This window comes from Typopeltis vanoorti, chromosome 10 (assembly GCF_054136105.1).
Source record: "Typopeltis vanoorti isolate ZY-2024b chromosome 10, IOZ_Tvanoo_1.0, whole genome shotgun sequence".
In the NCBI taxonomy this organism is placed as follows: domain Eukaryota; kingdom Metazoa; phylum Arthropoda; class Arachnida; order Uropygi; family Thelyphonidae; genus Typopeltis; species Typopeltis vanoorti.
Genome location: NC_143558.1, coordinates 94,144,181 through 94,156,709, shown reverse-complemented (window position 1 = coordinate 94,156,709; position 12,529 = coordinate 94,144,181). Strand labels below are relative to the sequence as shown.

The window sequence follows — 12,529 nt, the reverse complement described above, 5'->3', positions numbered from 1 at the left end:
TAAGCCAGTAGAAAATTTATGGAACATAGTGAAAAAGAGACTTTGAAAATTAAATTGTGATACAAAGGATAGCTTAATACAATCCATTATAAAAGTATGGTTTCGAGATGCAAAAATAATAAAAATGTGTTTTACGTTGGTGAAGTCCATGCCTAAGCAAATTACAAGCTCGTAATGAACTTATTAGGAACAGAGTAGCGCATCTAAATTATTGGGTAAAGTTAGAGTTTAATTGTTGTACTTATTTTCTTGCAAAATGAAATTTTCTTTACAATGTGAGTGTTCAGATTAATTTGTTCGTTATTGTAGGTATAGATTGCAGTTCACTATTAGCCTACTCATGGTGTAATGTATTTTTTTGTTATATTGTAAGATTCATGTTTAAAAAGAAAATCTTTACTAGAATACTCAGTTTCCATTATACTTGCAATGTTAATTATACATGTATGTATAATGTTTTATGTGTATAATGTTACTTTTCAGTTATTCAAATCGTTTTGACCTACTACTTTAATTACTTGCAGATTTCTACTAACTATGCCAAAAATATATGTATTTTGGGAATTTCAACAGATAATTAATTTCATTACTATAATTAATATACATGTGCATGTGATTTAAAATTTTTTTTTGTTTGTTTTTTTAGTCAAGTGGATTATAGGGCAAAGTTATGGGTCTGCAACTTTTGTTTTCAGCGAAATCCAGTAAGTTATATAAGTTATTTCTTAAATAATCTCTAGAATTATTATTTTGATAACAAAAATTTAGATTTTTTGGTAGTCTACTACATTTAAACATGTGAATTAATACTTTTTGTGCTGTCCATCTCTGTCAAAGTGTCTGACTTACTTTGGATCTGAAGATAGGCTTGTCAAGATAAAATCTGGTCAACAGAATAGTTTTTTAAATTCAGTAGAGCCAGATTCCAAGTCTCAGAAAATGAAACACTTAATAGTGAGCCAATTTTTTTCAAAGCAGACCTTTGTTCAAATGGTTTTAAACTCAGCAGAGAGTTCTAAAGAAATTACATATACAACCTACTCACAGAAGTTCAAGAAAAGCGCTTACTTTCTTGTTGTCCATCACAGAATGGTTTTGCTTATATACTTAGACATTAAAATCTTATCAGTTTCTTCTTACTAAATAAAATTAGTACAGAAGTTGAAACCATTCAAAGGACTTTTTTAACTTCAATCCCACATGTACAAAAGGTTGCAAAACTTATGCTGGTACATTGGTGCTATGTGTTGGTAAGAGGTTAAACAAAAGTATGAATTTTTAACAGTTGGAGTTTGCAATCTTTGAGAAGTTAGCATGAAGGAAGATGTTCTAAGGCTAGGGGTATAGAAAGAAATTGGAGGAAAATATTCATTATAGTAGTGTTGAAGCTATACAGTAAATGAATACTGAATAGTAGGTTCTTGTATTCTTACAGTCTTAAAAGAAAGTGAAGGAAAGGTGGTTGCCAGTGCAGAAAAACATTGTTAGAAATGATTAGAGTGAATGTGAAAGAGGAGTTAGCAATTAAGTGTAATGATTATTTGCTCTTAAATTTTGTTTAATAATATCATTTTAACATCTTTACATAATCTTTATCATTAAATTGATTTTGAATAAGGAGAAAAGATTGTTATTTTGTTACATTTTGAACAATTTTTTTTCATGATTCTATTCAAATATTAAAGAAAAAAGAAGCAGCAGTACTTTTACCTTTGATATTAGCATAAAGCGAGGAAGGCATGAAGCCTAACCTCACTCTAAACATTGTCCATGAGAAAAACAAAGAGCCAATATTCAGATGTGATAGGACTGGAGATCAACTTGCCAACGAGAAAAGGATATTAACTTTGTGATTTCCATTCAAAGGTCATAATTTCAATGTATGATTTACCAGCAATTTACTTTATCACTGGGAATGCAATATACATTTTTATAGTTGACAAAAAGGAAACACAACTTCGTTTATATAAGAGCTTTCAAACAGAAACAAATGAATAAGATGTCTGTAATTTGCCATTCAGTACTGTCTTTCAATACATAATTGTTACTGTGCTAAACATCTGTTCAATTCATCATCAAATTCCTGATGTGCACCCTCAGGGGGTTTACAGGATAATAGAAATTAATACAACTAAGTGTTTAAGATGGCTCTGAATTCCATTTTACACTACTTAGCATTTGATGTATGGATTTTTATATTTGTGTGACTGTGCACCAGCACAATTTTTGCTGTTGTTTATTTTTTCTAGAAAAATTGAGAGGATCTCATAAGGGTCAACGATAAATAATTGGAATGAGAACTGATCAAGGATATTGAATGAATGATGGGTTGTTTAGGCAGTTTAGGATTTAGTTGATCATATTGTATTCCTTATTGGTGTAAGCCAAAACAAAATGATGGTACGTCATGCTGGAATTTCATGCTGGTTGGAGTATTGTCCAGTTAAACTAGCTCTCCACTGTTTTTGTTAGGCACTAGAGCAAACAGTGAAAAGTCATTCTCTGGAACAAACTCCATCACCATTAGCAGAATTCAGTATTGGCACTATTGACATAAAAAGCATCAGTCAAATAGAAGTGGAACTAGTAGAAGAATTTCGAGAAATGTCGGATATTGACATAATAGGTACTGAAACAAACAAACAAACAAAAAAAAAACAGGTGAGATTCTTCTAAATCACAAATGGAGCATGTTACATTCAGTAATCTTCAGGGAAGAGGGGTAGCAGGCAATAGAACTCAACACCTGAATAAGAGGATAATCTTCTTGAATGACATCTGATATCAAGCATTATGATGTGGGCAAACATCAGAATGGGGACTTGGAAAAATGACTTAGTTGTGCCTCTATTTCAAAAGATGACGCTAGTATCTAAGCAATGGAGAAATTTTTCAAAGCATTAGAGAAGACAACCGAGACAAAGAAAAAAAGAAAGGTTGATCCTTGTTGAAGATAAAACAGCCACGTAGGAGATGATTACAAGGCCATCTGGAAGACAACTTGTTCTCATCCATTCATCCATTTCTTTGGTTTTGTTATGTTGATGATGTCTTTGATATTTGGCTGCATGCTGAAGAGGAACTTACTGCATTCCTACAACAGATCAATAACCTTCACCCACGCATTCAGTTCACCATGGAAAAAGAAAAGGCTGGTAGTTTACCTTTCTTGGACAACCTTCTTACATGCACAGCCTCTGGTAATTTATCAACCAGTGTTTATTGAAAACCAACCTTTACTGGCAGATACATTCATCAAAAGTCTGTTCATCACACTTCTCAAAAAATTAGTGTTATCAAGTCTTTAATTAATAGAGCACATAAAGTGTGCTCCTCTCCCTCAAGCTTACAGCTAGAACTTTTCACTATCAAAAAGTTAATAGAATTTAATGGTTACAACCCTAATCAAATCCAGCAGATAATTGACTCCTTATATCTCTAGCATCTCAGAACTGATTGGCAGAATTTTGAAGAAGTATCATCTCATTCCCACATATTTTCCTATCAACAAAATTTCTCACTCATTGCCATCTGAAAAAGACAAACTGGCACCTCTATCATTAGCTGGCGTTTACCAGATACCGTGTGAATGTAATTTAACACACTTTGGACAAACAGGCCATTCTGTGGAAAAAAGAATGAAGGAACATCAGTATTATATCAAATACATGAAACCTCAAAAGTCTGGTCTGACACAACATAGTATTGATACTAAACACAATATCCAGTGGGATAAAACTCATCTTCTCCATAGGTGCAAGTTTAAATATGAAGCCTTTTTACATCGTCCAAATTTGAATTGAAATGATTGTCTCTCTCTCTCTCCCAAAGTTTCTCTCTCTCTCCCAAAGAATCTCCCAAAAGTTTGGGAGATTCTTATCTTATGTAACCATCAAAAAATAGTTTTTAAGAATTATTTAATAATATTTTATTAATATTAATTTCTAGCACGCAGCGGCAATTTTAATTGGTAATCCACCGACTGTTATGTACTTTGTATTCCATTCCTTTTAACTGTTTATTCTACACTGATGATGTACTGTTAATTTCAGTACGAAATATTTGTACCTTTATTTCATTAAAGTTAATTACTGTGGTTATCGTGTAATTTATTATTTAAAGAAATAGAATAGTTAAATACTATAGCTGGTGATATCTTAATGCCAGGAAAGGTTATTGGTGTTCAAGAAGAGAAACCTGATCTTGTTTGTTTGAGGATCAGGTATTATCAAGGATAAAGGGGAGTCAAGTGAGATCTTTTTTTTGCAGGAAATAACATGAGGCTTTATTGTGGTAGCATTGAACCAAAATTTATCCTTGTCCCACTGGATGGTAAGGATCAGAGTTAAAAAGGATTGGTAATGAAAGATGCTGAACTTGAAACGATTGTGCTACAAGTTTGTCAGATGAAGAAAAATTGAGTGTAGTGTCATTTCTAAAGCTGTGGATTGGATTTGGTGAGAGAATGGGTGAAGGTACAAAACTTGGAATACCCTGATATTGGTAGGGAAGTGTTCTTTCATGACTGAATATCGTATACAATTTTGAGTTTTTTTTATGAAAAGAAACTACAAGCAAAAGACAACCCAAAAGAATTCTATCCTTATGCTGTAAGGATAGAATTTCCCTTAATTCCAATATGGCTGGGAATCCTGCACAAGTGTAACACTTAACACAGCACTGGATCTGGATTATATGCAGGAGAGGAGATAGCCTGTAAAGAACTCAATAAGTCTATATATTATACACTATGGTAGTTTCCAGAATAATATCAGAAAGAAAGTGATTATTTTATGAAAGAAATAATGACTGCCATTTTCTATACAATGTTGGATTTATTTTGCAATGACCATACTGAAGAAAAATTAGAATGAAAACCATATTTATGTAAACAGTAATATTCAGCACTACTATGTGAAATAGTTGCAAGTGCAACTCTCTTTTCTAGACTTAACAGAATATACTGATTACAATGATTTCCTTTATTTTCTTTTGATGTTTTTGCAGATAATGTTAGGTGGTATAACCATAAATTACAAATATAACTAGATATATATATGTATTCTGATATACACATATATTTGCACAAACCAAGTATATGTGTATATCAGAATTTATCATGGCTTTGCTAATGCACAATATATATATATATATATATATATATATATATATATATATATATATATATATATATTTATTTACATTTTTTATTTAATATTTACAGCTCACAAAAAACAATTGATTTTATGAAATCAATTGTTTTTTTGTTTCCATTTCCATTCATAATGAAAATCTCTCAGGTTATGCAAATTTTAATTTGTGCAACATGATTGCAGAAAATGCTACTTTACTTCAGGTATTGACATAACTTCAGGATGTTATTGTATTAGCTCCCAGGACCACAGTAACAGTTTCCTTGCTAAGTCACAGCTGTAAAAACTTACATCATAGATTTTGATGATTGAAACGACTCTATACTGTGATCATGCTTTTTTTGTTGTTGTTGTTCTTAATTTAAAAAAAAAAAAAAATCTTAAAACCCGGTATCCAGAAAATCTGCGGTGAATGTAACTTTGTTGATAATTTTAGAATAATACCAAACTATTTTGAATGTCATACTTTATCCCTGTTGATGCTTGTGTTCTGTGATTAATTAGCACCAGAAATTATGCGAGTGATGAGAATACCTCTGATTGTCTGTTTACTGGAAATTTTAAAATAAATAGTGGACATATCCTGAAGTTACTTTCAAAGGAGGCAGGACTCAAATTTTTTGTCATGCCATTGATATGATATAATGCACTTATTAGGTGGCTATATTAATTTCTATAAACATGTCGTGATAGAGTATGACTTCATTCTTGGAATTAATGAAAATTTTTACAAATTTTTTTTATATTGCTTGTTTGTTTTCTGGAATGTGTTGTCATAAGTATTTCTGAGTTGCTTTAGGCGTGACATTAGGTAGTGAAGCCACCCATTATTACAATTTATGAAGTCATTTAGCAAAATCCTCCAAGTAGCTTTTGAACTGATAATACCACGAAGCATTGAGGCATCCACTTGTTCCCTACCTTGTGAACTACTGACTTGGAACTCTTTACTAAAATGAAAGTCTTAGGTAGGCAATTTCAACAAACAGGATTGGATCTGTGCACTATAGGATGGTCACTTACATATACAGTATTTCCAAAGACCTTTCTGCTGTTGCAGTTGCTACCATATAAGAAATTATTATCCATGTTTGTGATTATATGGAAGAAAGGGTACATGAATAAAAAGTTCTTTACTACTATTTTCCTCAACACTAGTATGCTTTGATTATATTGTATTCTTATACAGTAGATGGCATGATATCTGGTAGCTCATTATCCACCACTTAGTTGTTCCATCTCTGTTAAATTGGCAGCTTGACAGGCTGAGTTTATTATTAGATAAACCATTCTCAGTTAAATGACTAGTCATTGGAATGGTCATTTTGGCATAACTAGATATAGGTGGAACCATGTATTGTGTCAATTACTGTAATATTGGACAGCATTTTCTTGAAATTTTATAAATATATACTACTTCATATAAGCCATACACACTTGGATTAATATAATGTATTGCTTTTTTTAAGTTTCCTCCTCAGTATGCAGCAATTTCAGAGCATCATCAACCTGCAGAGCTTATTCCTCAGTTTTCAACAATTGAATACACAATAACGGTGAGTAAATGTTTAATTCAAAAAATTGACTATATGAATGTGAAAATTCAAGTTTGTGTTTATATTTTATATATTCTATAGAAATGTATTAATAGTTGATTATTTTGTCATCTATGTTAGGAATCAATGAAATATGTTAAAGTTCATCACATTCAGGACTGTATCTATTATTAACAATAAGTGATAATGTTTTATTAGTTGTTGATGCAGCAAACTTTACTACATACAAGGCTTGTTCAAAAAAAAAAAAAAAAAAGACCGAACTTTGCTATAAAGACTTTCTTGCTCATTTTACAACATTTTAAGCACTAGGAATGGTGTATCGCAAGTAGAGGGGACTACTTTCAAAGTAGTCCCCTCTACTTGCAATACACCATTCCCAAATTTCTTCCATTGTTAGAATCTTCCTGAAATGCACTTTTTGTGATGGTGTGCAGTTCTCTTATCTCATTTTCCTGAATCTCCTCTATGGCTTGGAAATGACATCCTCTCAAAGTGGTTTTAAGTTTGTGAAACAGAAAAAAGGCTGCTGGCATATAGGGTGGATGGGGCACAACGTCTGATGTTTTGCAATATAACTGCAGATGAGGAACGATACGTGAGACAGTGCATTGTCATCGTGGTACAACATCCAAGTCTGGTTTTCCTACAATTCAGGCCTCTTCCTCTGCACAGTATCTTTCAAACGTGTTAAAACTTAATCTTTGACCGGCTCATCCATTGACTCTTAAGCCACTCATAGTACATTCAGCTCACACAGTCCTCCCTGTATGCTTGGTCAAGCAATTGAAATGTCTCTGTAAAATTTTTACCAAGTGTGCAGCAAAATTTAACACACACACACACACACACACACACACACACACACACACGTTCTTTAAGCTCTTTCTTTGTCACTAATCCGACAAACAGCTTATGCACATGCTCACTTCAGTGGATGTAACCAAACGACTCGTAGCAGAATGGGGAAAATGGCAGTTTGTTGTCAAACATTGCACAAACAATTCTCCCTCTTTTGTTAAAAATTCTACCCACCTAAAAAAAAAAAAAAAAAAAAAAAAAAAAGCATTTTAGAAAACGCACCTTAAAAAGTTCAGACTTAATGGCGAGTTTTGATATCGCCTCATTCACGAATGTACCATTAATTGAAACTCTTAACTTTCTAAATTCACAATTCCCCCCCCCGATATATTTGAACTATTTAAATTCGCAGTACAAGCAGGTGATTTTACATGGAAAGGGAAAATATACAAACAATTAGATGGGAGGGCTATGGGATCCCCCCTTTCTCCCCCCCCCCCCAGCCAACTTCTACATAGAACATCTAGAAAAGCTAGCTATCAACACAGCCACTCTCATACCTAGTCTCTGGCTATGCTATGCTATGTTGATGAGGTGTTTGCTGTTTGGCCACATGGCCCAGACACATTGAATACATTTTTAGTGCATCTAAATAGCTAACACCCTAAAATCCACTTTACAATGGAACTAGAAGCCAGTCTACCTTTCCTGGACACACTTATCAAACGTCTTCCAGAAGGTTCCTTATCATTCTTGGTTTATAGAAAACCCACACATACAGGGAGATATTTACACAAACAATCACACCATCGCCCTTCTCAACAATATGGTATCTTAAAAACACTAACCCATAGAGCTAGAGCAATTTGTTCCAATGACATTGCTCTCACTGCTGAACTTTTTCACCTACATCACACCTTCCTGACCAATGGCTATAATCCCTACAAAATAGATAAAATACTAAATGCTCCCCAAAAATCCCCCCCACCACCACCACCATCTACCACAGAAGATTACAACAAAACTATCACCATCCCATACATTAAAGGCACATCTGAAAAGATATCTAGGGTGCTTAACAAACACCAACTATGCACTGTATTTAAACCTTATGTGAAATTGGCAACTCTCATCCGTTCACCTAAGGACAGATTCTCTCCTTTATCACATCCAGGAGTCTATGAAGTGACCTGCTCATGTCATCGAGCCTACTATGGACACACAGGAAGAACTGTGGACATCCGCCTCAGTGAAGACAAAAAATATATCTGGCACTTTTGCTATGGCAAGTCGGGTCTGGCAGACCATGCTTTGGATACCCATGCACACAGGATCAATTGGAAAGAAACAAAAGCACTGAAGCTCTTACAAAAGTCAGAGGTTTAATAATAATATTTGGTTGCAGATCAAGTGTTGATCAATTTTATTATTAAACTGAACCAATTAGTTTCGCCACACTTTAACTGTTGGCATATTCAGGGTGCTTATAAGTTTAAACAATCTCACAATTATGCATAACTGCAAAACTGACAAAAATAACTGTAAAAAACTGACTGGAATAATTACAAATAGGATAGTATCGAACATGAGTGAAACACGTATCACATGTACAAGGTTAGCTAGCTGTTGCTAAGGAACTTTCTGTAGTTTGTATTAAAGTTAATTTCTTCTGTTTTTAAAGTTCTGATTAGGGTTTTCCATATCTATGGGAGTATTAGGCCTTGATTTCTGTTAAGGTTGACAATAGAACGGGCGACCGTGGCTTCTTCTTTGAAAATTCTTGAACGGTAATCTTCCTCTATGTAAGGAGAACAGCTTTTGTTCCACTCGATGACATGGTTAGTTGTAGAGAAATGAGACGATAGGCCAGAAATATCCTATCTGTTGTTTTTGACATAGCCAATGTGTTCCTTTTGCCTGATTTCGAGGCTTTTCAAAGTCTATCCGATGTAACTAGAGCCACAAGCGCATGGAATATTATAAACTCCAGCATATTTATAGAAAGGATGGAGATCTTAGTAGTTTACTAATAGATTCTATTGGATTAAATGCTACTCTTATATTGTGTTGTTTGAGGAGGCTGGTGAGCTTGTTGGAGATGCCACTTACAAATGGAATTGCAATCGTTTTTGTATATTGAATATCTTCTTGTTCTCTTTGTGGTGCTTCAGAGAAAAGGACTTTATTGACTAGTCTTCTTGGATAGCTGTTCAAATACAGATTGTTGGAAATAAATTTTAACTCATTTTGAAGGGTCTCATTGTCCGTTGTGATGCGAATCACTCTTTTCTTTAACATGTGTACAATGCTGAGTTTATGTGAGATGTGGTGAGAGGAGCTGAAATGTAGGTAGCGACTTGTATTGGTCAGTTTTCTGTACACCGATAGATTTATACTTCAATTTGTTTTTTGAACAATTTGAACCATCAATTTGTTTTTTGATTAAGATGTTAAAAATAGTAATTGGTTTTCTCTTTCAAGTTCCAGAGTGAATTTGATAGAACGATGGAAGGAGTTGATCTTTTTGAGATAATCATATAAGATCGTCCACATATCTGAACCAAGTTTTAGGTTTTGGAATAATTTGGGATAGGATTTTGTTTTCTAAGTCTTCCATAAAGAGGTCAGCACATGAAGGTGAGAGTGGGCTCCCCATCGCCAAGCCTGTTAATTGTTGATAGATCTTATTTTTCCAAGAAAAGTAATTGGAGTTTAGGCAGTGAGCAAACAATGAGGTTATATCTTGTGGGAACAAGGGACGTTTGTAAAGAGAGAGGCGACATCTAAGCTGGCTAGAAGATCATTATCCATGTTGATGTTTTTTAGCTTTTTTCACAAAATGTCCGGAGTTTTTAATGTAACTCTCTGAGTTGTGGATGTGTTGTTGTAAGAGTTTCAAGAGATGTTTTGACAATAAGTAGGTAGGAAAGTTGATTGCATCAAGGAATACCATCTTTGTACACTTTTGGAACGCCATAGAGTCTGGAGTTAAAGGATGCATCGATTTTAGTTGTTTAATCAAGTCTGTTGGCTAGTTGGATAAATTGCGTAGTAATTTATCCAACTGGCCAACAGGCATTTACTCATTTCTCTACAACTAACCATGTCATCGAGTGGGACAAAAGCTGTTCTCCTTACATAGAGGAAGATTACCATTCAAGAATTTTCAAAGAAGCAGCTACAGCCCGTTCTACTGTCAACCTTAACAGAAATCAAGGCCTAATACTCCCAGAGATATGGAAAACCCTAATCAGAACTTTAAAAATGGAACAAATGAACTTTAATACAAACTACAGAAAGGTCCTTAGCAACAGCTAGCTAACCTTGTACACACGATACATGTTTCACTCATGTTCGAAACTGACTAGAATAATTACAAACTCACGTTTGTAATTATTCTAGTCAGTTTTGCAGTTATTCATAATTGTGAGATTGTTTAAACTTATAAGTACCCTGAAGATGCCAACAGTTAAAGTGTGGCGAAACTAGTTGGTTCAGTTTAATAATAAAATTGATCAACACTTGATCTGCAATCAAATATTATTATTATACTAATTTATGATCAAGAAAATACCTTCATGATGAGTCAGAGAGGTTGTTCCTGGAATCAACAGAAGCCCTGAAACATACTCGAAACCTCAACAAGTATGGCTGTATTTTTATTTATTTTTTTTTTAAACTTCGATGGTGCCTAATTAGGACTTTAGTCTTTGTGTTGCACGCTACAATTACTCATACTAGTCCCACTGTTACACCGGATTGCGGTTGTCTTGCTGCTGTAACAAACTGTTTGTATGCTCTGAAGATGCTGGATATAATACCAGCAAAATATTAGCTTTTAAGTTAATCATCATCATCATGCGTATCAAGAATTTAGGCTTAGCATGGCCTGTTTCGGCCTTAGAAGTCATTGTTGAATCGTTTAAGAGGACATCCTGGTTTTCTTTTTCCTAATGGCTTGTTTTGGTAATCTTTCTGTTTTCATTCTTTGAACGTGTTGCATCCATTTATGTTTATATTTTTTAATTTTTTCTATTACTGGTTCTTGGTTTAATTCTTTCATAATATCTTCGTTTCTTTTGTGATCAAATAGGGTATACTTTGCAGTTTTTCTCATAAACTTCATTTCTGCTGTTGTTAATCTTTGTTTGTCTTTTTGTTTTATTGTCCAGATTTCACTTCCATACATTAAGACTGGTAGGGCTAATGTATTGTATACTTTTAGCCTGGTTTGTTTTTGAACTAGGTTTGGTTTAAATATAGAGTTAATTACACCTGTTATTTTTAAATATTTTGCAATTTTTACGTTTATATCTTTTTCGTTTTCATATATGATCATACATCCTAGGTAGTTAAATGAATTCACCTGTTCTAAGATCTTATTATCTATTACTATTTTAGTTCTTGCTGGATCTTGTCCTTTAAAGGCCATAGTTTTTGATTTTTCTGTTGATATTATCATACCATAATCTTTGGATATCTCATTTAGATTTAAAATAGCTTTCTGTAGTTTATCTTCAGAATTTGTAATTATTATTTGGTCATTGGCAAAGAGGAGAGTGTTTAAGTTAACTGTAGGTGAAAGTTTAATTCCTTGATGTAAATTTTTACTCCATTTTATTATTATTTCATTTAAGTAGATATTAAAAAGAGTTGCTGAGACAGGACATCCCTGTCCGGACCCCTTGTTTATCTCTCTTGTATATGATAGCTTGTGACTTAATCTTATTTGTATTTGATTATTTTTATATATACTTTTAGGATATTATTTGGTATTTGTGTTTCTTTTAATGTGTTAAATAATGTTTCTTTTAACTTTATCAAATGCTTTTTCAAAGTCAATAAATGCAATATGTGTTTCTAAATTATACTCTCTTCTTTTCTCTATTATTAATTTAGGCAAAAGGCTGGGTCTATACATGATCGTCCTTTTCCAAATCCATTCTGTACTTCTAGAATAAAGTTTTTGGAATATTTCATTAGTTTGTTATTTAAGATTCTGCTATATATTTTGTAACA

The 12,529-nt window shown here is 33.3% G+C and overlaps 1 protein-coding gene across 4 annotated transcripts in view; it reads left to right on the top strand.

The window, feature by feature from the left end:
• The window catches only part of Sec23 (transport protein Sec23), a 410,761-nt gene that overhangs the window by 219,577 nt on the left and 178,655 nt on the right, over positions 1-12,529 (top strand). For all 4 annotated transcript variants that reach the window (XM_090398784.1, XM_090398783.1, XM_090398782.1 and 1 more), the window contains exons 3-4: positions 647-704; positions 6,623-6,709. In XM_090398784.1, coding sequence (XP_090254910.1) covers positions 647-704; positions 6,623-6,709 — 145 coding nt within the window. The remainder of the gene's footprint in view (positions 1-646; positions 705-6,622; positions 6,710-12,529) is intronic.